This window comes from Manis javanica, chromosome 5, assembly GCF_040802235.1.
Source record: "Manis javanica isolate MJ-LG chromosome 5, MJ_LKY, whole genome shotgun sequence".
NCBI classification, from domain to species: Eukaryota; Metazoa; Chordata; class Mammalia; order Pholidota; family Manidae; genus Manis; species Manis javanica.
Window position 1 is genome coordinate 12841519 of NC_133160.1, and position 23918 is coordinate 12865436.

Below are 23918 nucleotides of genomic sequence, written 5' to 3' on the forward strand. Positions count from 1 at the left end.
GAAAAAGCCCATGAGAGTTTCATCTTTGTGGTTCCGTGGTTGCCCAGCACTGGGTTGGAATTAGGCCAATACTTCACGTTTTCAATAAGAGAAAACAGGTGACTTCTGGCTGCCTGGGGTGCCTGGGCCCTGCGGCCTGCACTGGAGCTCCAAAGCGAGGCCCTGATTGAGCGCAGGAGACACAACCACAGCATCTGCGGGGTGCTCGGCGCTAGGCTCCACGGGCTCCCAGGGAGGGTGCGCCTCGCGGGGCCTGGGCTGACAGGTAACCCACTTCGCCCCCGTCCCCACGGACAGCAGGCCCGTCCCAGCGGCTTCCGGCGGAAGTGCCCTCCCGAGGCGGTGCTCGGCCTCGCACTTCCGGCTGGAGGATCCGGGCCCGCAGCGCTCGCGGCCGAGGTGAGTCGGCGCGCGGCGGGCGTCCGGCGCGCTCCCGAGGGCGGGACCCGGAGCTGGGAAGGGGAGTGGGGTCCCCGCGGGATCCGCGCGCCGCGACACGCGAGGCTCCTGCCTGTCCCGGCCTTCAGTCTCCCCGCCATGGGGTGGCCGGGTCTTCTGCACGCCGCCGCCGCGGCCGCCTGCGACGCTCGCTTCTTCGGCATTTCCAGAGCCCCCGAGTCGTGCCGGGCCTGCCCTCAGGCGGGACTCAAGCTGACCCGGCCCTGCTCGCCGGCCGCGCCGCATCCCGCAGTGGGGTGGGAGCGGGGGGCGGGCAGTAAACACAAGGGCAAACTGGGAGACGCCGGGTGGTGGGAGGTGCCACGAGGAGGGTGCCGTAGAGGAGACCTCAGTCAGGCACAGGTCTGCGGAAGAGTGTTCTAGACAGAAGGAACAGCAAGTGCCGACGGTACAAGCTTGATGTGTTTGGCAGCCAGCCAGCGCCAGCGTGGCAGGTGCTGTGCCAGTGGTGGGAGAGTGAGGTTGCAGGCGTGGGCAGAGATCAGACGGTGGGCGGCCTTCCTCCTGGGCCTGCTGAGGAGTTGGGATCAACCCTTTGAGGGAGGGCATGGTCTGCTTTCTGTGCGTAAGCTCTGGTTGCTTTGTGGACTGCAGGCTGTAGAGGGGAAGAGGAAGCCGGGACACCGGTTAGGAGACGCGCAGTCCCTAGGTCACTGTGGTGGTGGAGTAGAGGTGAAGAGAAGTAGATGGGTCAGGTGTATTGGAGGTGGAACTGACAGGACAGGACTTGAGAGTGGAGGGAAGGAGTGGTCAAGGATGACTGGATCATTGATTTGGGGGTTTAGGCAGAAGTAAACAGGTATATTATGCTGGTATTAACTAATGACTTCGGAATAGGTTGGGGACATGAATCAAGAAATCGGCTTGGGACATCTTAAGTATTAGATATCTTGAGTGGAGCTACCAAATAGACAGATACAGTAGTCTGGAGCTGGTGGAAAAGGTTAGGGCTGATGTAAAGAATTGTATATTATCCTATTATCCTACAGGCATGTTAGTAGGTTAGGATGAGCTTACTCAGATGAGAAGATAAAGCCAAAGCCAGGTTCCAGCCCTCTGGCATCTAATTCTTACAGGTTGGGTTGATGAGGAGCCAGCAAAGAAGACCAAGAAGGAGTCCAGAAAAGCAGAAGAAAAAACAGGAGCGTATGGTGTGGCATCCAAGAGATCTTCTGAGGAGAAGTGGTCAGTTGTGTTCTCAGTCTCTACTGAGAACAGACACTTGGCCCTTGAAGAGAACAACAAGGGGGGTGTGGTGACTCAGTGGAGCAGTGGGGACAGGCTGAAGTGAGCTCAGAGGGTGGGGGGTAGGGTTGCCATTAGGGGGCCCTGGGAAGTTTGGCTGTAAGGGGCCAGCAGGGGAGTAAGCCTCTGCTGTGAGCCAGCATTGAGTGGGTTACCTGGCGCCACTGACTCCTCTCCTAGGAGGCAGATCTTACCTCCTTTACAGCTGGGGAAGCTGAGGTCCAGAGGTCAGGTAACTTAGGGTCAAAAAGCAGTGAAGAAAAGCCATGACTTGGTCCCAGGTCTCTTACTTCCAGACTGTACTTTTGAGCACTAAGCTGCATATCCCATGTTACAATTGGGGAGATTGAGGGGAGCCGGGTGCTGTATCAGCTCTACCCTGGTGTGGCCATTGCTCCCAGCTAGGCTGCCCCTGGGGAAAATAAGGCAGATTGTGAAATTCCTTCCCTGGGCAAGTGAGATTTGAAAAAGAACATATGCCCCTCTAAACCTGGTTTTTCTTATCATAAAAGAAGGGAGGAGACCTTAGCAGTTACTCCCTCTATCTCCAATGCTAGGTCTACAGGGATACTTAATAAATGCATGTTGAGTAAGTGGCTAGATGATTTCCAAGAGCCCTTCTAGCTGAGGTCGGTCTGATTTTGTGTTTGGCGTTAGGTGATCTTTTGAGTAAGAGCATGAGTGTTAACATTGAGACAGTGCTCCCTGTGGGCTGGGCTAGTCATAGGGACTTCTGGAGGTGGGGGGCCTGGACTTGCTCTTGGAAGGAAGGGCAGGGTCTGAACAGTGGAGGGAGGGCATCGAAGTGTTGGAGCAGGAGCTGCGGAAGCGGAAGGTCCAAGAAGTTGAGCCGCAGAAGGGTGCAGACTGCCTCTAGAAGCCATGGTAGGAACCGTGGGAGAGAGCACTCGGAGGAAGCTGCTTTGGTGCCAGCATGCCCCGTGGTTGCCTTTGCAGTGTAAGCAGTCATTCTCAGCAGGGAGCAGTTTTGCCCTTCAGGTGACATTTGGCAATGTCTGGTGACATTTTTGGTTTTTGCAACTTGGGATGAGGGGGAAGGGCTGCTATAGGCATCTAGCAGGTTAAAGACCAGGGATTCTGCTAACGACTCTGCAGTTCCCAGGACAGGCCTTCTCCCCTGAAATCATTGGGCCCCAAGTTCCAGTGTTGCCAGGGTTGCGAAGCCCTAGTGGAGAGGAAAGCATATGGGCCCTGAGGCCCGTTAGACATAGATTTGGTGGCTGTGAGCCCCACTCTGGCTGTGTAAGCAGGAGTCAGGCTGTGGGAGGCACAGGGGGAAGCAGAGAGAACCAAATAGGAAGCTGATGCATTGTGGCGGGGAGAGAGGCTGATGACTGGGATGGTAGCGGGGAGGTCAGGAGCTGTGATTATTTGGGGGATTATAAGAGAGGTGAAAGTATTTGTTGACTGAATGTGGGCTATGGGGAAGAGGGGAATTAAGGACGAGAACATGGTTTCTGGTCTGAGCAACAGGTGAATGGTGGCGCCACTGGCTGGAGTGGGAAGAAGAGCAGATTTGGACAGAGGCTGGATGACTCCTGGAAAACTGGGGTTAGGGCTGGGCAGGCTGGGGGTCAGGTACCTGGTGGCAGCCATCCAAGCAGAAAGGACAGGTAGGCAGCTGGTGGGGGTCAGAGGGAGGGATGCACAGTGGGGCAAGGTCAGCTTACAGAAGGCATAGCAAGGACTTGGCCACATTAGACTACATAGCACAGTGGTTCTTAGCCCATCGGATACAACCCCCTCTTTTTAATGACAAATATTTCCTTAACACCTCCCCTTATTATCCTAAAATGAAACTTACAGTTACTAAAGACTACCTATACATAATTTTAAAAATTGTCAATACCCTAACCACAAATATAATAGAGAAATAAAAGACAAGTGATTGATAATAAAGTAAGATGTGTTTCGGTAGGTAAGTTCCTGAGCACCATACTGGAAGCCACAGGGAAACATTCTGTGCTCTCACTGCTCTGTAGAACCTGAGCAGCCATGTTGCATTGGCAGCTCAAAAACGACACATGCCACTGCTAAAGGTGACATAGTTTTTCCAGAATGGGAACTCATACCCTTCTATCAAAACTATTCAGTCTCCCTTTAACATACATGGTAAATGTAGTCTCGGAAATTTTAGTGCAGAGCAGAATTATGAAGAAACTGCTCTGTGTTACATGTAAAGTAGAGTTGGGTTCTAGATTCAGGTAATTAATGAGTACATCTTTTACCTTTGTGAATGTCAGAGTCATGCAGGATGCAGAATAATTCTTGTTAATGTGGACTCTCCCCTGTATAGTCCTCAATAAAAGCTAGGAGAGTACCCCCAAACACCACCACAGGTTTCCAAAGTTCCCCTGAAGAGAACCACTGCCCTAGAGTGTCTGGGCAAAGCCTGTGCCAGCTTCCTGTTTGCCCTGGGGGAGGGGAAATGATACCCCAGGTTCCAGAGTGCAAAACTGATATAATTGCTCCCTTTCCAAAAGGACTGCGTGGGGGAAGTAGGGTACGTCTGATCAGATGGTCCTAGGAAGGTTTCAAAAAGGAGATTGTGTTTCAGCAGGGAGGGACCCTCTCCAAGGAGGGGCTGGAGGGAGGGACATACAGATGAAGCAGCAGGGGGGATAAGGCTGCAGCCGGTCTGCCCCATTTCCCTGGAGCCTGCATGCCCTGGACACTCACTAGGTTTGGATGGATGGATAGGGAGGCAGGGAGTGGTTTGGTTTGGCAAAACCCTAAGGCAGGTATCGCCTCTGTCGGCGTGGTCATTAGAGGCTAGGGCAAGGTAGGTATTGGTTTCTGAGCCCATCTTTAACACCCTGAAGACCAGATAAGCTCCCTGAAGGTCATGCAGCCTCACTCCTGCTCTGACTCTTCCATGTGGGGAACTTCCAGTGTGCTGGGTGGGCAGAAGGCGAACATGGGCACAGTGGTCCCTGTCTTTGGAGCTCACAGCCTCCCAGGGGACACAGAAATCACTCAAATCATCATGCTTTGTGCAAGTGCAATGCAGGAAAACTGGGGGAGCCATGAGAGCAGCCTGGATCTCGGGAGCCCAGCAAGTGGGTGGTCCCTGAGGAATTGACATTTGTGAAGAAGATAAGTAGGATCAGCTGACAAAGGAATGATGTTGGGAAAAGGGTTCAGTTCCTTCAGGCAGCAGGAAAGAGTCTGTGTGTTTGGGGAACTGAAAGGTGGCCGATGGTACTAGGGATAGAGAGCCTGGAGCTGCCCCCAAGGAATCCAGCAGGGTTCGGAGCAGGCCTTCTGAGCCACTGGAAGGCTTTTGGTCTTTATCATAGGGGCACTGGAGGGCTGACACATGGTCTGACGTTTTTAAAAGGTCACTTTGGTGGCAGTTGATGGAGAACAGCTTGAGGTGACAGGGAAATGGACAACGGGGGTTCTGTGAGCACCTGTGCAGGTGGGGTATGCCTGCCGCCTCACGCTATACGCCTGCTCTGCGCCTTGTGGGATAGCGGGGGGCCCTGAGCCACCCAAGCTGTTTTTTCATCTTTCTAGCTCAGACCTGGGGACCTGTGAGCCCTGCATCCAGTTAATCATGGAGAGGATCAGCTCAGGCCACCAGCCCCTTAGGTGAGGATTCCACCTGGGGCTCCGTTGATGATCCCAAATCATGGAAGCAAAGAGAACTCCCCCAGCCAGGAGACATTCTTGCAAGTCGTGACCCAGCTCAGCCGGCTCTTCCTGTGCACCGACTTCAGGAGAAGTGCCTGCCCTCCCCTGACCCAGAGCTAGGGCGTCGCAACTTCCCCGGATGGGGAGGTGGGCCCTCGACGTGGCCTTTGTCTGGAAGGCAGTGCTGACTCTGGGGCTGGTCCTGCTCTACTACTGCTTCTCCATCGGCATCACCTTCTACAACAAATGGCTGACAAAGGTAACTCGGAAGCCTTGCTGTGTGGGGGTTTGGGGAACGTGGCCATGGCCATGGCTATAGTGCCCCCAGTATTTAACAACAGGAGGGCACAGGCTTCAGCTAATCAGACTGGAAGTCAGTTCCAGTAGTGGTGTGCCAGGGGGCTTCTCCCTAAATGTTTAGATCAAGGACAGATTGGAAAAGGGGAGATGCTGAGGGTGAGCTGGGGAAACTTGGCCTTAGGGCATCAGCTGTTTACCAAACTATAAGAACTTGTTCAGAACTTTAATACCTGGTACAGCTGTGCTCACCCCAGCTCTGCCTGGGTATGGGCCATGGGGAGGTGCTGGTACAGGCAGCTAGGCCTATTGCAGTGGTGGGGATGGCACCATAGTACAACTGATGCCTGGTCTGCCACCTGCTCTCTGGGTGTCCTCCAAGTCTCTCATCCCAAGAGATTAGGATGTGGGTGAAAGCTCCTCAGACAGTGCAAAGCCCTCAGGAACCGCAGAATTAGCACCACTGCTCCCCGAAAGAGGTGAGGAGGGGAGAGGGAGCCTGGTGTGGGCAGCCTGCAAACCGCTGGGGCGTTTGTGCTTTGCACTCCATACAGAGCTTCCACTTCCCCCTCTTCATGACGATGCTGCACCTGGCTGTGATCTTCCTGTTCTCCGCCCTGTCCAGGGCACTGGTTCAGTGCTCCAGCCACAGGGCCCGAGTGGTGCTGAGCTGGACCGACTACCTCAGAAGAGTAGCTCCGACAGGTGTGTGCTTGTGGGGTGGGCCCTGGGGAGGTCCAGGCTGGAGGAGGGTTGCTTGGCAAGCTGTGGGCCAAGAACAAAAGGAAGCCTCACAGCCTCTCTGCTCTGTGGCTTCCGCACACCTCATCTCCCCGTTCCCTGGCGCACACCCAGAAAGTCTCTGCTGCAACCGTGGCCTTGTGCTTCCCTCACCCTTGAACCCATACACTGAGCCGTGTACTATGGCCTGGAGACACTTATGAGCAGAGCATGTGGCCCCTGCCCTTGCCGTACTGCAAAGGGGGTTTGGAGGTCACCACAGAGCACAGAGGAGGGGAACCGGCCCAGCCCACAGGGCAGCTGGGTGGGGCTGAGCCAGGGGCCTGGAGGGTGAGGGTGAGTGGGACTGGCCAGTCCTGGGGAGGGGAGGGCTCTTGGCGTCTGGGAGAGGTTTAGTGTGTGTAGGTCTGAAAGGGGACCTGAAAGTGTTTCAGGATGCTGAGAACTCAGCATTGGTGTGAGGAAGTGGAAGAAATGAGAGGGCGGTAAGGGTCAAAACCTGGTCTTCTGAGAAGAGTGTGTGTTTTATCCTGAGAGACAGAAGCCACTTTGAAGAGTACCCAGTAGGGAATCAACAGGGTCAGATTAATACCCCTCATCAGGGGGATATTCAAAATATTTAACAGGTGGGAGCAAGAGGCCTCACAACCGATCCCTGGTCTGCCAGTCAGAATGTGCTGCAACCCTGGTGCTGCAGCAGGACCCACCTCACTTTTTTTTTGGCCAGGAGTTGACCCTTCAGTTGCTGGATAGAAAGGAAAGCCCAAGGGCCCAGGAGAAAGCCAGGGTGCACAGGGCAAAGCAGGGGGCTCTTGGGTGCCTCACTAAAGTGTTTTTATAACTGCCACACCCATTCCGGCCTGCCCTGGCTGCACGGCTGGTGGGTGCCCCTTGTCTCCACAGCACTGGCAACAGCACTTGATGTGGGCCTGTCCAACTGGAGCTTCCTCTACATCACCGTCTCACTGTGAGTGCCGCGCTTGGCCACCTCCCTTCAGGCTCCTGCTCTGTCTGTCCGGCTGGCTCTCCACACGTGTGGGCCAGCTGCTCCACCCTCTCTGGGACCAGCCCTTGCTCTCTCGGCTCCTCCCTGACATCCAGCCACTCTCCAGGAAGCCACCAGCCTCTTCAGGAAGCCGGGTACAGAGGGGATCCTGTGCCTGCATGCCCGGCATCCCAGGGAAGCCAGGGGCTCGAACAGAATGGCGACAGTTGTGGCAGGGTGGAAGGGCACTGACGTCATGCAGTGCACCCAGCTGCACAGTGGGCACACAGCTGCACAGCGGGCCAGGCGCACCATTCACTTCTTATCTCAGTGTGCTTCAGAGAGCGCAGTCCCTACCTTCTCTTTTTCTCCTCTTCTCATCTGTCCTTATCTTGGTCTCCACTGAGGAGTACATAAATAATAGGACTCGGTGAGCTCAGTGTCACACCTGCAGCCTTTTCTCTCTGCTGATAAGCAGAGGCCTCTTAGTCATAGAGTTCTTCCAATTAAAGGTCACATATCAGCCCAGATGACTCGGCTGCCTCTCTTTGGTCTTTTGTGCCCAGATTGCCCTGCTGCCCTGAGCAGAGCCAGTTTCCCTCGGGGCAGTCAGGGGTACCCCCCAAGCTTCCCCGTTTCCAGCTCCCTGATTGTGCTGCGGGCTCGTTTCTTGCTGGTGGCCTGAGTGCCTGGCTGCAGCAGTGCATTGTGGGGAATTCTCGCTTCCAGGTACACAATGACCAAATCCTCAGCCGTCCTCTTCATCTTGATCTTCTCTCTGATCTTCAAGCTGGAGGAGCTGGTGAGGCCCCAGCTCCTTTATGTCCCTCTTACCCCCACAGATGCTAAGAATAAAAAGGGGAGTCTGAGCAGTGGTTTGTCACTTTGTGTGACAGAGGAGACAACCCCAGCCCAGGTGGGTGAGGAAGGACCTAGGACAGGACACTGCTGAAGTGGCAGGGGTAACAACCAAAATAATGGGCAAGGGAGAAAAGGGTTCAGGAATGGGGTCCTGGAGGTACCCTGCTGTGTGGCCGCAGCCCTTTGTTTGCTGGGTCCAGGGATGGGGGTGGGACTACCTGGGGGCCTACGACAGCCATAGGAAGGCACTTCCTATTTTAGACCAAGTGGGAATGTTGGGTACATGCCAGCTAAACATCAGCCCAGGGAAGGAGCTGCCTGGGACCCCCAGGGCAGAGGAGGAGAAGGGTTTCTTGCCCCAGGGGCAGCCAAGATGCCTGCTCACCCCCAAGCCTCAGGTATGAACTTGAGAGCCCCAGGTTATTTACAACTGCTCCCCATCCTGACAGCGTGCAGCGCTGGTCCTGGTGGTCCTCCTCATTGCTGGGGGCCTCTTCATGTTCACCTATAAGTCCACGCAGTTCAACGTGGAGGGCTTTGCCTTGGTGTTGGGGGCCTCGTTCATTGGTGGAATTCGCTGGACCCTCACCCAGATGCTCCTGCAGAAGGCGGAACTTGGTAAGAGGGGGCCTGGGCACCAGGCGGGAGTAGGCCAGGCAAGGCCTGACAACTCACACACGTCCCATTCTATCCCATTCTGCAGGGCTCCAGAACCCCATTGACACCATGTTCCACTTGCAGCCACTCATGTTTCTGGGGCTTTTCCCTCTCTTTGCCGTATTTGAAGGTACGTTGGGTCATCCACTGTGTGGGCACCTTAGCCCAGCCCTGTGGTAGCTTCAGAGGTACCGAAATCAGTGATGTGGTTCCTCCTCAGGCAGGTCCTGGTCTGGGGGCCAGACAGACACTTAAATGAAGTGGCTACAGTCCAGCATGATAAATGCTGCGCAGAAAGTGTGTATAAACTAGAGCAGACAGTGATGACAGGGAATGTGTATAACCCAAAAGGAATGCCAGGGTTGTTCTAGTCATTTTAAACATACTAACCCTTTTAATACAGCCCCATGCCTTATGTAGCAGCACTTTTTTTTTTCCTCTTACAGGTAAAAGCAACTGAGGTAGAGAGTAGCAAAGATAACCTGGTCCAAGGGCTCCTGTTCCTAAACGAGCCTGGGTTCAGACACAGAGGCTGGCTCAAGTCCCTTCTCTTAACCATTTTGTGTTCTGTCTATTAGAAGGAGCAGAGAGGCATGAATTGTTTTAGGTAGTGGGGAAAGCAAGTCAAAAAGGCTCCCCAGACAATGCATTTTGGAGGATGAATGGGATTTTGACAGGCTGATAGGGGCCGGGCGTCCCAGGAAAAGGAAATAGTAGGTTCAGACTGTCGGTGGGCACCAGATTGGCTGAGTGTGCATTTCTGGGGTGGGGAGCTGGGGGCGATGCACAGGAGCGTGGGCAGGCGAGCAGTTCCTCGCCACCATCATCTCTACTCCCGTCTCCGAGAGACTGAGGAGAGGCAGGGACTATAGTCTGGTCTTGGAGGTGCAATGCCACCTTCCATCCTCCAGTGTTTTAGGGTTAGTCTTTGTCTCCTGTCTGTTTATCCTCCCTCCCAGAGTCCCATCTGTCCTCAGGGTCATTACAGAGAATTCTGTCCTACATCCTTTTAACTTTGAACAGTGAAGCATCTCAAACCTCTCCGAGAAAATTATTCTGCAGCCCCGTTGTCCAGGAAACTTCTGTTCTGCAGCCTCATGGTTTTCCTTTCTGGCATCTCTCCATTCCTTCCTTGCTCTGCCCGTGGCAAACAGCACGCTCCCTCCCTCCAGGGTGTTTGCAGCACCCCTATCGCTCTGAACCCTCATCCCAGAGCCCCTAGTAGTCGCCACTTAGCAAAGCTGTGTGGATTTAGCTCCTTAAATCTTTTCTGTTAAATTAATCCCCCAAGCGCCTTCATTACTTACGTTGATCTTCCCTGAATTCCCTTCAGTTTGCCGGGGCCTTTGCAGTACTGCTGAGCCCAGCACCAGACCAAGATGTCCTACATTGCCTAGGAGGGATTGTCACTCTCCATTTCTTTGGTGCTTCCTTCCAAAAATCTCAAAGTCCTTGGCCAGCCTCTAGCTCCCACAGGTGTCTCTATTGTGCCTAGCTTGGGGCTGACCTTCCCACACTGCTAATAACCCAGGGACCTTTCCTGAAAGCAGGGCCCAAGGGATCATCCTCTCAGATGGACAGTGTTGGAGGGCCAGGAAGCCTCTGAACATCTAAGCAAAATTTGGTGTGTGGATGCCTGTGTGGGTGTCTCTGGGAACAGGGACTAAGCTTTTGTCATATATTGGTGTGTGTATGTGATTACCCTTTGAGTATGGGTCAGCAAATGATACGATCTGAGAAACACTGGTCTGGTGCCAGTTCTCTCACTTTAGCAGTGGGGAAACTAATCCAAAAAGGGGGTGTGTCTCGGCCAAGTCCCATAGCTGTGAAATAACAAGACCTGGATTAAAATGGAGAATGCTTGTAAGGATGGAGTTTTGTCCCAGCTTATAGGTGGCCCACTTGAAATTTAGAACAAGGGACTTCTCTAGTGGCCCAGGGTGTTGACAGTCCACTTGATTGGCAGACCCTCTCTCTTTGGCCTGCTAGTTACCACAGCCGCAAAAGCCAGTGAAGCTGCTGTCCACTGCTGCTCCTCCCTGGAGATGGTCAGTAAACACTGGAGGAGCAGGTGCTTCCGCAGGTTTTCTCCACAGCCCCGAGGCTCAGAAGCCCCCCGCTGTGCTCCCCGTGAGATCTCTGGCTCTCGCTGGCCCAGGGCCCTCGGGCACCCATCACCGCTTCCCCCCCAGTCTCAGGCTGTCTGCATGGGGTTCTCCAGCACCTCCCATCCTTCTCCTCCAACCCACAGCAGGTGCTCGTGAGTGCGCACGGCTGCTCCGTGGCCCCTTGGCAGGCACACCAAGGCCATGGCCTCCCGCTCTCTCCCCCCTTGCTTTCAGGTCTCCATTTGTCTACATCTGAGAAAATCTTCCGTTTCCAGGACACAGGGCTACTCCTGCGAGTGCTTGGGAGCCTCTTCCTTGGCGGGATTCTCGCCTTTGGTTTGGGCTTCTCTGAGTTCCTCCTGGTCTCTAGAACCTCCAGCCTCACTCTCTCCATTGCCGGCATTTTTAAGGTACGGACTCAGAGGTGAAGCCAGGCCTGTCTCAGGGGAGGCCCCTAAGGGTAATTCTCAGCGGCAGCTTCTGTCCCAGCTCCTCCACCCCGGGGCCCAGCAGAAGAGAGATGGAAGTACCTAGTTAGGGGGCTGAGTACCACACTTTTGTCTGTATTTCTTCCCCTCATTACTGCTGCCCTGGAGGTGGGAATGGTCGTCCCTGTTCACAGATCAGGAAACCGACATACAAAGCTGCTCCTACCCCAGGATACGCAGCTAGGAGGTGGCCCGATTGGGATGCAAAGCCAGGTCTGACTCCACTAGTCCTGGAACACATTTACATTCTACCACAGATGCCAACTCTGATCATTTGGCAGTTCCCTGGGGCCACAGGTTGAGAAACCCCCACATAGACTCCTCGGTAAAGAGTTGCGTGGTTGATGGGCAGTGTCTGTTCTGCAGTGGGAACAGCCTGGGATGGTCCAACGTGAGTGCCCTGTGTTTGCCCACCTGCCCTTGCTGCCGCCCAGCAGCACTCTTGTCCTGTCCTCCCGCCGCTCCTCCACCTACACCATCCGCCTCCTTCCTGCTCAGGGCCGTGGTGGGAGTGTTCTCTCTAACCACCTGACACTGCTACTGGTGCCTAAAACCAGAAGCGAAGGTCTCACCAGGGGTCCTCTTGTTGCCAACCAAGTAATGAGGCATAAGCTCTGGTTCTCAGAGTGAATTGTCTCACTGGTCTCACGTGCAGCCCCCATGTACAGTGAGCCTGTGACCAGTGTGTGTCCTGTAGAGCCCAGTGGATGCTGCATTCTCCATGGCAACTGAGGGCTCTCCTTCCAGAGACACCTTCTGGAAGGGCTGCTGTCCTTCATTCATGTGGGCTGGGTGCCCAGAGGCTCCCAAACCTGTTGGGTTTGCCTGTCTGATCCTGACAAAATTCTGCAAAAAGCGTCTATTGCATCTCAGTAACACAAAGGGAGAAAAGTGTTACAGGCAGGCTGGTCCTCTGAGCTCAGCCCTGCAGGCCAGGCTGCCCAGGCCTAGGCATTTGGGCATGTTTGGCTGTACCCCCTGGTGTGTCCAGTACACCGCCCTTCCAACTCCCTCCTCCTGCTCACCCCTCCCTGCTCCTCTGCCTACAGGAAGTCTGCACTTTGCTGTTGGCAGCTCATCTGCTGGGTGATCAGATCAGCCTCCTGAACTGGCTGGGCTTCGCCCTCTGCCTCTCGGGAATATCCCTGCACATTGCCCTCAAAGCCCTGCACTCCAGAGGTAACCTGGAACCCCTCCTGGAAGCCTGTTTGCTGATGACATTCTCCCCATGACTCTTAGCCCCTCTGATTTCCCCTCAGCCCAGCCCTGCCAGGAAGATGCAGGTGGCGCTCAACTTCCCCAAAGCAGTTCCAGCCTGGTGGCTGTCTGCCCAGTTCAGCCACCTCTGTGTTGGCTGTTCTTCTAATTAAAGAAGGTGGCTTCATCTCCAGGGAGCAAGGGGTGGGGGCCTGCATACTCAGCACACACTCTCATCAGGGCACAAAAAAAAAACCATCATTGGGTCTGTAACTGGTCTCTTTATCCCCAGGTGATGGCAGCCCTAAACCCTTGAAGGGACTGGGCTCCAACCCCGACCTGGAGCTGCTGCTCCGGAGTAGCCAGCCGGAAGAAGGTGGCAATGAGGAGGAGGAGGAGGAGTACTTTGTGGCCCAGGGGCAGCAGTGACCAGCCAGGAGGCCGGCTTGGAAGCAGACCACTCCCCAGCCCTCACACCTGATGGCAGCTTGGGGACCTGGGTGACCTCTCACAGCAGCTGGGGAGCAGTGGGCCAGGAGTCTCCTGGGCTGAGCCAGGGACAGGGCCTGACCACAGGGTGGAGCTAGGGCAGGGAGCTGGTCAGACAAGGGTGAGCACCAGGCCAGCCCCAGAGCTGGCTGGAGCAGGGCCTAAGCTGTGCCCGAGTCAGCGGGCAGAGGGAGTGGGCTGTTCTCGCATGCTTGCCAGCCTCTGAGAGCCAAGATTGTGATTTCAGAGGGGTAACAGGTTTCTAAGGGGACTGGATTTGGACTGCAGTGCAATTGGGAAAGAAAGATGAAGAGGCTGAGGCCTCATCACCTGGAGAGTGTCTTTTCTCAGACAGCAGATACATTTGTAGTTTGGAAATAAAGGTTTTATGGTCCACTGGCCACCTCATGTTGCCTGGAGGTGTTGGGGCAGGGAGGGGGTAGTGCAGGCCTGGCCTCTCCCCTGTCCTGCCTGGGGCCTTCTTCAGATGACTGGTCATACTGCAGGTCTCCCACATCTCTTGTGCTCCTGTTTGAGCCCAGTGTTCTCTCTTGGGGGCCCCATTACACCTGTGGGCAGGAAAAAAATCAGTATGTACTGAGTACCATATTCTGGACATCAATGCTTTCACAGCCTGGATTTGAATCCTGACTCACACTAGCTATGTAACCCTAAGCAAATTACTTAACTTTTCTGTACCAGTTTTTTCATGTGAAATGGGGAAATAATTATCTCAGAGTTGTTCTGAAGATTAAGTCAATACTGGTAACAGATTACATATGTTCTATAAGTGTTTATTTTGAAAATCCTTTCAACCATGGAACCAAGACCTTAAATGAGTGGCTGAGCTAGGATTCACAGCCAGGTCTGTGTGTCTACATGTATATTTGCAGAACATGGATGGAAAGGTTTATGGGCCTTGGAGACCTGGGCCTTCTGCTCACCTGCCTTGGACAAGTCATGCTGTCCCTTCTTGACCACAGTCTTTATAAAATGGAGGAGGGGGCGAGAGCCCCGCTCTGATGTGCTCTGGTTCTGAGGCTTGGCCTGCTACTGCAGCAGGCCCCCCCTGTGGGGAGAGGGGCTGCCAGGTGGGGTAGAGGTGCTTTTAGGCACTCACAGCAGGTGGCGCCATTGTACCACGCGGCGACTCACAGATCTACCCCACCCCACCACCACTATCCAAATCCAGGCCAGGGGTTTTGGAAGAGGACATGGTGTCTGCAAGTGGGAACCAGGACCAGCTTGCTGTGAGCTGTTCTAGTCAGATTGGAGCCACAACATTTCATTCCGCTAAGCCTAGGAGAACATTAACACTTTAGAAACAGGTCTGCAGACTTTTTCTGTAAAGGTCCAGACAGTAAATCTTTTCCGTTGGGAGACATAAAGGCCCCTGTTGCAGCTACTCAAGCCTGTCTGACGAAGTAGTAGCAGGAGGGACTCCACAGACAGATACAGAAACAGAAACAAAAGGGCGTGGCTGTGTTCCAGTGAAACCCTACTTAGAAAAGCAGGATTCAGTTTGCTGTCTTACAGCTAGGGAAACTGAGGGCCAGGAGGGGCAGTGACTAGCCTGAAATCCTCAGAAGCCTCGGCTCAAGAGGAATTAGAAGCAAGATCTGCCTCCAGGTCAGCTTTGCGACCCAGACTTGCTTCACAAATGAAGGTGGGACCCCTGAGGTGGTGCCTTATCTGGTTCCTGCACCTCTGCCCCCCTTGGGTACTGCAAGCTCAGGGGCCAGGATTAAAGAAAGCTCATGTTCCACATTGGATGGCATGGGGAGAGGCAACAGAAAGGAGGGGCTGGGGCCTCCCTGCCTCTGCCAGACAGGCTGGGCAGCTGGGAGAGCCTGCCAGAGCCCCACTGGCTCAGGTGGTCGAGAGCTTCCTGCCTGCTCCCCGCACCGTGTTCCTCTCTCTGGGCAGGGAGCAAATGCTGCTGTCTGGTGCAGTAATTACAGGGTGCAGAGCAGGCCCTCACCGCTAGCATGTTGGGTTCAATGTCAGCACCTCACTTAGCGGCAATTACCAGCCCAACCTAGAGGAGGGCTGCCTCTCCTCCACCCGCCCACCCAGTCAACTGACCTCCCAGACCAGACAGCTCCCATCCTGGGCATTGAGCCCTAGGAGCACCCATGCCATCTGCAGCCAGTGCATCTCAGGGCTGCAGCATCACCATGGCAACTTGGTGCTTGCACAGGTTGAAGGAAGCTGACGATGTGACCTGTCTCTCCAAAGCTGTGGCTTCTGTCACCACAGAGCCTCCAGCTCCGGGCCTTCTGTAGAGGAGGGAAGGAGGTTCCCTGTAGGTTCTAGTTTAAAGTGCTTACATGCCCACCGCCTCTCTCTGGAGCCTATGGTGGAAGGGAGGTTAATGCCTAATATACAAGGATGTCTGCAGCTGGGGCCATGGTGGGGATGTGAATGAGCTGCAGTTTACCTGTGGGAGGGACAGGAGAAGCCTGGGAGGGCCTGAGTACCTTCATCTCCATTCTGGGACCTTGCTCTACCTTGGGGGCTCAGGAGGCCACTTTCATCTGTGTTCCATTCTGCTGAGAAAAAACTGAAAATCTGAGTGGCTTGAGAGTAGTGTTACATGGCACCAAGAGAGTGGTCTTTCTGCATCACAGACTGATGATGGACTGTTCAGGTCCCCAATTTACGGTCCAAACACCTGAGGGCCCTCTCAGATCGTCCATTTGGGTCAAAAGTGTTCGGTGAGTGCTGGCTGCCTGCCAGACATTGTGCTGGACTTGGGATAGAAATGTTGGTCCTTGCAGAGATGGCAAATGGGACAGTCCTTCCAGCCCAGGGAGGAGGTAAGCAGGGGACAAAAGAATGCCAAGGAAAACAGAGTGGACATTCACTAGGCACCCTCTAGGCCTCTCATATAGGTTGTTTAATCCCTAACAACCCAGTGCAGTAGGAATTGATGGTAGCTCTTTCACAGATGTGGAAACAAACAGAGGTTGCGCATGTAAGTAGCTAAGAACCCAGCCCCAGCAGACATGGACTAGGATCTCCTTTTGGCCCTATGATGGGCTCTGTGTCTTAGGCAAGTTACTGGTCTCTGAGCCTGTTTCCTTGTCTATAAAGAAGGAATAATAATACATATCTCCTAATGAACCTATTGTGAGAATGAAGTAAAATTGTGTATGTGAAGCAGCACACTGCTGGGCACATAGTAATTACCATTCAGGAAATAACAGCATGAGGATATAACTTTCCGGAGTGACAAAGTCAGAGGAGGAGCCCTGGCCCCCCCCATCCTTGCTCTGTTACCTGACACAGTAGAGAGAATAGATATTTGTCATGGGAAGGAATTTCCAGTAATGGAAACTCAAGTGAAGATGTTCTAGGTTCTGGGACCTGTTGAACTTTAAATGATTTGCCCTGTAGGAAAAGGCTGTTCCACCATCACCACCACCGCCCATTACTGCCAGCCTCCAGTCTCCCAGTCACCCCCTTGAGCCTTTGCTCTAAGCACACAGCTCTAACATCACTTAAGCCCCTTTGCCCCTCCTTAGTAGTGACCAGTTAGCTTGACTTCTGTTCCCCTAGTTAGTTATAGTTTTGTTGGCAACTTGTACATTTCCCAGAAATCGTCCCGCTGACATCCTGCTGGTAGGGCTGTCTCTCTCCTGGATGTCTCAAGAATTCTGCTGGGACAAGAGGGACAGAATAAAGAACCAGGAAAAAAGGCATTCAAATGCATTCAATAAATATTTCTGAAGCACCTTCAATGTGCCCTGCCCATGGGAGCTGGTAGAAGTAGAGAAGTCAGTAAGAGAGTTGATGTTCTCAAGGAACTTTTGAAGGCTTTTTAATCCCGTGGATTCCCTGAGAATTAGACTCGGATGGAGATTGGAACAAAGAAAGTTGTTTAGAAGTGGTCTTGGGAAAAACACCCGTGGAAGGCAGGCAAAGGACATAGGTTTTGGCAGAGGGAGAAGTTGAGCTGTGAGGCAATCCCAACAAAGACTTCAGCCAAACCCATGGGGAGCTCTAGAGCTGGGATGAGCCATCAGACTTGTCCCGAGTTGGGGGGCAAGGTCTCGGCCATTGCCTCAATCTGTCATTGGAAGTGGGCATAACGCTGGAAGGAAGCATGAGGCAGGGGTGAGGCATTTTCTTTGAATCAAGTCAATCTTCAAAGAAGGATGATGGCTGAGCACTGTCTCCCGGCCATGCTCCCAGCAGCTGGGGGCTCAGGCTTTCATTCCAGGGGGTGGTCTGAGTAACCCACCATACCCAAGATCCACAGCCTGGCTTCATGGATGACCCCTCAGGGGTCCCTGAGGGAGGAAAGCAGCATCTGACATGTATATGCACATGTGCATTTTTCTTTATCCCCAAAGCCTAAGAACTGTTGCTCTAGGGAAAGCCAGACTTGTTCAAAATTTCAAAACATCATCATCAGAAATGTACACTATTGGTGTTCAATAAATATGAATGAGTGGATGGTTGGATGATGGATGAATGGTAGATGGATGATGGATGATGGATGGGTGGGTGGATAGATGCCATAATAGAAGAATATAAAGGAGAGACAGAAAAGGAAGCAGCAAATTCTACCTGGGGCAGGAGGAGGGCAAAGATTCTTAGGAGGAACTGACCCTTTTAAACTGAGTCCTAAAGACTTAACAGGAGTTACCAAGCAGAAAAAAAGGAGAAAGGTACACCAGGCAAGGGGAAGAGCAGGTAGGTGCAAAGACACAGAGGGGTGAGCGCAAGGCTGGGTTTGAGCACTACAGCGCTCCATGACTCCTGACTGGCCAGAGGTGTGTCCGGATAAGGGGGTAAGAGGGGCTCCCTCATTTGAAAAGCCTGCAGGTCCCCAGGAGCTAACCTGGTAGGAATTGTTTCACCAGGTTGTTCTTAAACAAGCAGATGGGTATTTCCCCTCCCCTGACCAACAATCAACAATTGCCTGAATCTACTGGGGGTGGCGAGCTGGGAGAGGGGAAGATGCTAAAGATAATTCCACACAGGTGAAGAGCATCCGGTCATTTACCACATCCTTTCCCATCCTTGACTTCTCCTCCCAAGGCCACCCCTGGGACAGTGTCACCAGCCATCCCACTTTAAAGATGAGAAATAGGCTCCCAGAGGCTAGGGGAGCTGCAGTGTACCCACCTTTGGGCCGCAAGGGGCCTCCCCCAACCTCCCCAGGCCCTCTGGCTGGGATGCCTGCAGTTTCACTCTGCTCTGGGACTGGGCCCCCTGGTTAGGGGCGAAAAGAATGGCCCACCTCAGGGGACTGAGGGTCTGTCAGGAGCAGCATCCCACTGGCAGTATTTTACTCTGGGAGGAATCCCCCACTGAGCCAAAGCCTCCCGTCCTGTTCCAGGGCTGCCCCATGAATTAAACATGCCCTCATGGTTAACTCAGTAATGCTTTTATTAATAGTTAATTACTCAATGCGCACTGGGGAAATGAGACTCACTCAGGCCTCGTAAATTAAGGCAGTGATCTTGTGAAGAAAGCCAATAGGGGATCATTACCCCGGCCCCTCCTGTCGCCGCACCTCTGGGCTTGCCATTTAGCCGTGCTAAGATATGGGGGCGGGGGCTGGATGAAGGGACGGGGACCTCGTCTGGTGGAGGTGGGAGGTGGGGAGTGAACAGCGCCAGTTTCCTCAGAGAGGAAGGGCCAGAGGGAAGAAGGGAGGTGTCTGCCCGGAGACGTTATCCAGCACCATGGCAGCTTCTCCCTGGCCTGCGTTCCTTGCCACTGCTAGGGACTCAGTGCGGCCCTGGGGGCTCCCATGGAGGGCAGGGCCCCCTGTCCCAGGTGTGGGCCTCCCTCAGTGCGGGCCGAGGAGCCGCCCACCCGCCCCACAGCTGGGACCTCCCTCCCTGTGGCTGCCTTTCTCATCTCAGAAGGGAGAGGCACTCCTTGCGGGTTTCTATTGTGGCTGAAGCCAATTTCCTGTCCTGATTTTGTGGCTGAGCTGGATAAGGGGGCTTGTTCTAACCTGGTTTGGCTCCTCTAAATTTAACTTTCTCCCATGTTTTGTTTCCCAGGAGACAGAAGCCCCTCTATTTATCTTCCTGAGAGATTCGAGCCAACGCCTGCTTTGAACCTACTGTGTGCCAGGACCAGTCCCTCTGGCTTTGTTCTTAGCTCTAATTTTTAGCCATGATTTTGGATCAGCGACTCCACCTCCGTGGGGCTCCTGTTCTTCCTCTGAAAATAGAGGTAAGGACTATGCCTGTCTGGAGTTACTGAAACGATTAAATGAGGTAATTTATGTAAAGTTTTTACAACACTGCCCAGCATGTCCTAAGGGGCAGCTCTCAATATTATCTTCTTCACAACCATGCTTCCATTTTACAGATAAGCAAAGTGAGGTTTTAAGCACTTCTTTGACTTGCCTAAGGATCCAGAAACCAGAAATTCGTGTTGCCAAAGCTCATCGCTTTCCTTCCGTGGAGGCAGAGTTGGGGGCGATCACCCCTCTAGAACACATTGGCCGAATCCCGGGAGCCAGGAAAGATCTGCCCTTCTGTCCCCCCAGGGCACAGAGCTTCACCAGGGCAGTCTGGGATGAGACACAGGGCCATAGGCTCTGCACTGGGCTGGCCCGAGTGCGAATCTTGCCATACCCCTTGGCTGGCATGTTAACCCCTGCATCCTCAGTTTCCCCTTCTGGCAACCTGGGCTTATGATAGCAAGGATGGCAGCACCTACCTGCTTGCATGGTCCTAAGAATTTATGTTTGAAAGTACCTGGCACCTTAGCCTTTCAGAGCTCTCTGCACCTGGCTTCTGTGTATGTAACCTGGAGATGACAAAAAACTCCCTCACTGGGTTGTTGGAGGCCCCACAGAGATAATAGGCATCAATCTGCCTGGCAAGCAGAAAAATGTAAGAGGTGCACAGCTGGTGTTCTCGGTCAAGGCTCTGCAAAGGCAGGGACTTCAGGAGAGCCTCTGGGGCTTAAACAAGGCCCCTGGAGGACTCCATGACCTGGCCTGAGAGGGCTTTCCTGGGCCAGTGGTGCAGAGGGTTGGGGACAGATCACCCCCGACACGCGCACTGCCACCAGCTACACTGCAGGCAGACTGTGGCCTCTCTGCTGACCCCCAAACTGTCAAAGCCACAAGCAGACAAGGAGTTTGGGGCGGGAGATTGTAGCCTCCCCCATAAGGGAGCACAAGTCACAAGAACAGCTCCTGGTTCATATATAATATGTGGCGTCAGATTTAAATGTCACTGCTGCAGGCGGCTGACCCGGGTTCCCACACAATGGGCCGCGAGGGGCGCCTACGCCGCCTCTTCATCTTCCTGGCGGTAGCTGACCAAAGAGAGGGAGATTTGGTTTCTTAAAAAACTAAACAGTTGTTGAGCACTCTGGCGTTGCCTGGGCAACAGTTGAGGGGGAGAGAGAAGCATCTTATTGTTTAAAGTTATTCTTGCTCTATTTCAAAAGACTGCTTTGGAAAGACATTCTCCAAGCAGCCTGGCTGGCCCTCTCTCTCCCCAGGCCGCCTGCCATGCAATCCCAGCTTCTGCCCTCCCTTAGTCCCAGGCCCGCTTCCTAGCCTGAGGTCGTGGCCACCTGGACATCAGTACAGGACAAGCTCCCTCCTGTACTCTGTGCATTTGTCCGCAGGCCCCACAGGGCTCGTGTGGAATAAGCACACACATAAGGAGGGTCCAAGCTCCCCCAGCCAGCCTGGACCTGGGCGTGTGGACATAAGTGTGGCTCAGTGACTTGGGGTTCAGCTCACAGAAGTGCCTGGACTTGCAGGGAGGGAGTCTTGGCTATTTAAATGCCAGAGTTGGGCACCCTGCTTTCTAAGCCCAGCCAGTGGTGAAATGATAGTGGCTGTGCGAGGTCATTGCTCAGGGGCTGTGGCTGAGTGATACCACAGAGATCCTTTGAGACCCCACCAAGTGGCATCCTGTGGTCCTCTGTATTAGCATTGTTTACTCATCTCGCTTCCCCACGAGACTATCAATGAGACTGTCAACTCTCTGACAGCAGGGCCACATCTATTCATCTCTGTGAATTCTTATAAATTGCCTCAAATCCTTTTAGGAGCAAGACAGATTGTGAAAATCCAGATGAAATGTATACATTTTTAATTAAAAAGTGTTTAAATAGTGAATACATACACATGGTACACATTCTAAGGGTTCAAAAGGAATAAATACCCATGTCTCCTGTGTGCCCGGTCTCCCTCTGGGGAGGCACTTCTGGTTGCCAGTGTCTGATGTATCCTTCCAGAGATGTTCCGTGCTTACAGGAGCAAATGGGCATCAAATGAAATACATCATTTGCATCTCTAGCTCCTGTGTCTAGCACAGGGCCTAGTGCATAGTAGACGCTTGATAAAAGTTTGTCAGACAGATGGACACACAAAGAGAAGGATGGATGGGCAGACGGGTGGGTGGGTACCTCTGTGGATGGGCAAAGATCTTACACTGTTCTTTGTCTGAGTTTCCAAACAAGAAGTTCCTTGAGAGAAAGCTGGCAGGCCCCGCAGCAGAGTCTGAGGGGCCTGCGTTATTCACATGGAGACATCCAGAAGGCAGTTGGGTTCTGCTCCTGATACCAGAGATCCAACTATAATGGCTTGAATCCATTAAGGTTTTGTTTATCTGATAAAGAGAAATTTCGACAGAGCTTCAGCATTCCAGGATCTCAGAGTTGAGGGCACTGTGACATCCTTGCCTTATGGTCTCAAAAAAGCTGTTTGGGGATGGGGCTCCAACCGTCATGCCCAGGCTTGAGGAGGAAGATGGGCAAAAGGATGAGTTCACCTTCTGTGGAAAGCCCGTTCTGGAGGCCCCACCCAATGGCGTCCTGTCCTGTCTCCATGGCAACCCCTAGCTGCAAAGGAAGCTGGAATGTGTGGCTTTTAAGATGGACACATTACTCCTACAGATACTACTGGGGATCTTTTAGTGAGGAAGAAGGAGGGATCAGATAAAAAGTAGACAACCAGCAGCCTCAGCCATGGATGTGTGGAGAGTCAGAGGAGAATCAGGGGTGAGGGTTGATACAGCAGGAAGGTGTGTCGCAGGGAAGAGCATAAGCTAAAACACAGAGGCGTGAAAGCCCACGGTGCAGTGCATCAAGTCCCGTTGGTCTAGCCTCTCTGGCATGGGACCACATCTCCCACTCCACCCTGCTCTGAGCCACCGTCATATTTCCCCTGGATGACCACAGGGGCCTTGCACCTGGCTTCCCTGCTGCCCCTCTGATTCACTGCTCAGTGCTCCATTCTCGGCCCAGTATTCAAAGGGACCCCAAACTGAGAAATCAGAATACACCACTCCCGCTCAACACCCTGCAGTAGCTTCCATGTCACTCAGATCAAAACAGGCCTTGCTTGATGTGGCCCCTTTCCTCTCCACCCTCCCCTCTGTCAGTCACTTTGCTGCAGCCGCTCTGGCCTCCGGGCTGCTTTCCACTCTGGAGCCCTTAAACTCGCAGTTCGCTCGGCCCAGAAGGAATGTTACTCAGAACTTTCATGTGGCAGCTTGTCGGCCTCCTTCAGGTTGCTGCTCACATATCGCTTCCCTAGAGGCCCTCCTGACCATTCTACCTAAGCCCCCTCCTCTGCCCTGGGAGTTAACTCCTTTGGGGCCACGGACCTCTTGGCATCTGGTGAAGCCAATGGAACTTCTTCCCAGAACAATGTGTTAAAAACGCATAGAAGAAAATACATAGAATTACAAAGGAAGCCAATTATACTGAAATAGGGTTTTCAAAATATTTACAAAACAGATGTGTGATAGAGTACTATATGTGCTTCTTTATTAATGCATTACATAATGAAGCTAGCAGCAGCTCTATTAACTACCACAATTTTGAAGCAGTGATGAGTGTCAGTGATATTTTGAAATGTCTGCAACAACTATAATATGATAGGAAATAACTGATTTCTGCTGGTGACAAAGTCACAGCCATGCTAATGCTACCATGGTGTGTTGTCAACATTTATAACTGGAGAGAAATGCTGTGTTTCAATTAGAGGTTAGTGAAATAAAAGTGTGATTTTTCCCCCCTTCAACTTCACTGACTCCTGAATTCTGTCTATAAATTCCCTGAGGGAGTCTAGGATTTTTTGTTATTGTTTTTTTTCCTTGAAAGCTCTGCCTGGCCATTACACATTTACTTGTTAACTTGCTTACTGTCGATTCCTCCCAGGAAGGCAGAGATTTTTATCTGTTCTGTTCTTTGTTGTATCTTTAGTACCTAGAACATTGCCGGACACATAGGTAATCGATAAATATTTTTTAAAAATTTTTTAATGGACAAGCAAGGGGTGAGGCTAGAGAGAGGGGAAGACTGATGCCAGATGTGGAGGGCCTTGAATGCCACCCTCAGGAGTGGCAGTGGACTCGCCCAGGGAGAGTAGATCAGCCTGGGGGAGGTCACTGTACCCCTGGCAGCCAGGATGACAGGATGACAGGGGGAGGGAAGCAGACTGGCTGAGCCTGCCTTCCGGAGGCAGCCTTCCACGGGAGGCTCCGGCATAAACAGCTCCCTGCATCAATGTGTCAGCAGTCACTTCACTCCCTGCTCCTCCGCCGCCTCCTTCCGGCCTCCCTGGATGCTAAACAGGGACCTTGGAGGAGCCAGGCCCAGGTGCTGTCATCATTCTTCAGTGTTTCCCAGGCAGTAATGGTGTGCCAGGCAGCAAGGACAGGGCCCAGGGGCTGAGGGGCCTGCAGGGGCCGGGCGGGGCAGGAGAGGCCCAAAGGCTCATGACTCGCC

General features: G+C 53.2%; 1 protein-coding gene across 7 annotated transcripts; it reads left to right on the plus strand.

The window, feature by feature from the left end:
* Positions 1–271: 271 nt before the first annotated feature.
* SLC35H1 (solute carrier family 35 member H1) lies at positions 272–13585 on the plus strand. Of its 7 annotated transcripts, none has more exons than XM_073236520.1 (11): positions 272–399; positions 1536–1644; positions 5245–5620; positions 6213–6363; positions 7303–7366; positions 8114–8300; positions 8695–8863; positions 8949–9032; positions 11245–11420; positions 12548–12677; positions 12988–13585. In XM_073236520.1, exons 3-11 carry the CDS (start codon positions 5501–5503, stop codon positions 13122–13124), a joined length of 1218 nt encoding a protein of 405 aa, XP_073092621.1. In that variant the 5' UTR covers positions 272–399; positions 1536–1644; positions 5245–5500; the 3' UTR covers positions 13125–13585. The 7 variants fall into 7 exon arrangements, with proteins under 7 accessions (XP_073092621.1, XP_017508889.2, XP_073092625.1 ...); XM_017653400.3 differs by having other exon boundaries at positions 8114–8186; XM_073236521.1 differs by lacking the exon at positions 272–399 and adding an exon at positions 432–893.
* Positions 13586–23918: the final 10333 nt, after the last annotated feature.

Bases quoted from the DNA above. Each gene is read 5' to 3' on its own strand.
- SLC35H1 (XM_073236520.1), top strand. From the start codon at position 5,501: ATGGGGAGGTGGGCCCTCGACGTGGCCTTTGTCTGGAAGGCAGTGCTG. The intron at 5,621-6,212 runs GTAACTCGGAAG...CACTCCATACAG, and splicing joins ACAACAAATGGCTGACAAAG to AGCTTCCACTTCCCCCTCTT. The intron at 7,367-8,113 runs GTGAGTGCCGCG...TCTCGCTTCCAG, and splicing joins CTCTACATCACCGTCTCACT to GTACACAATGACCAAATCCT.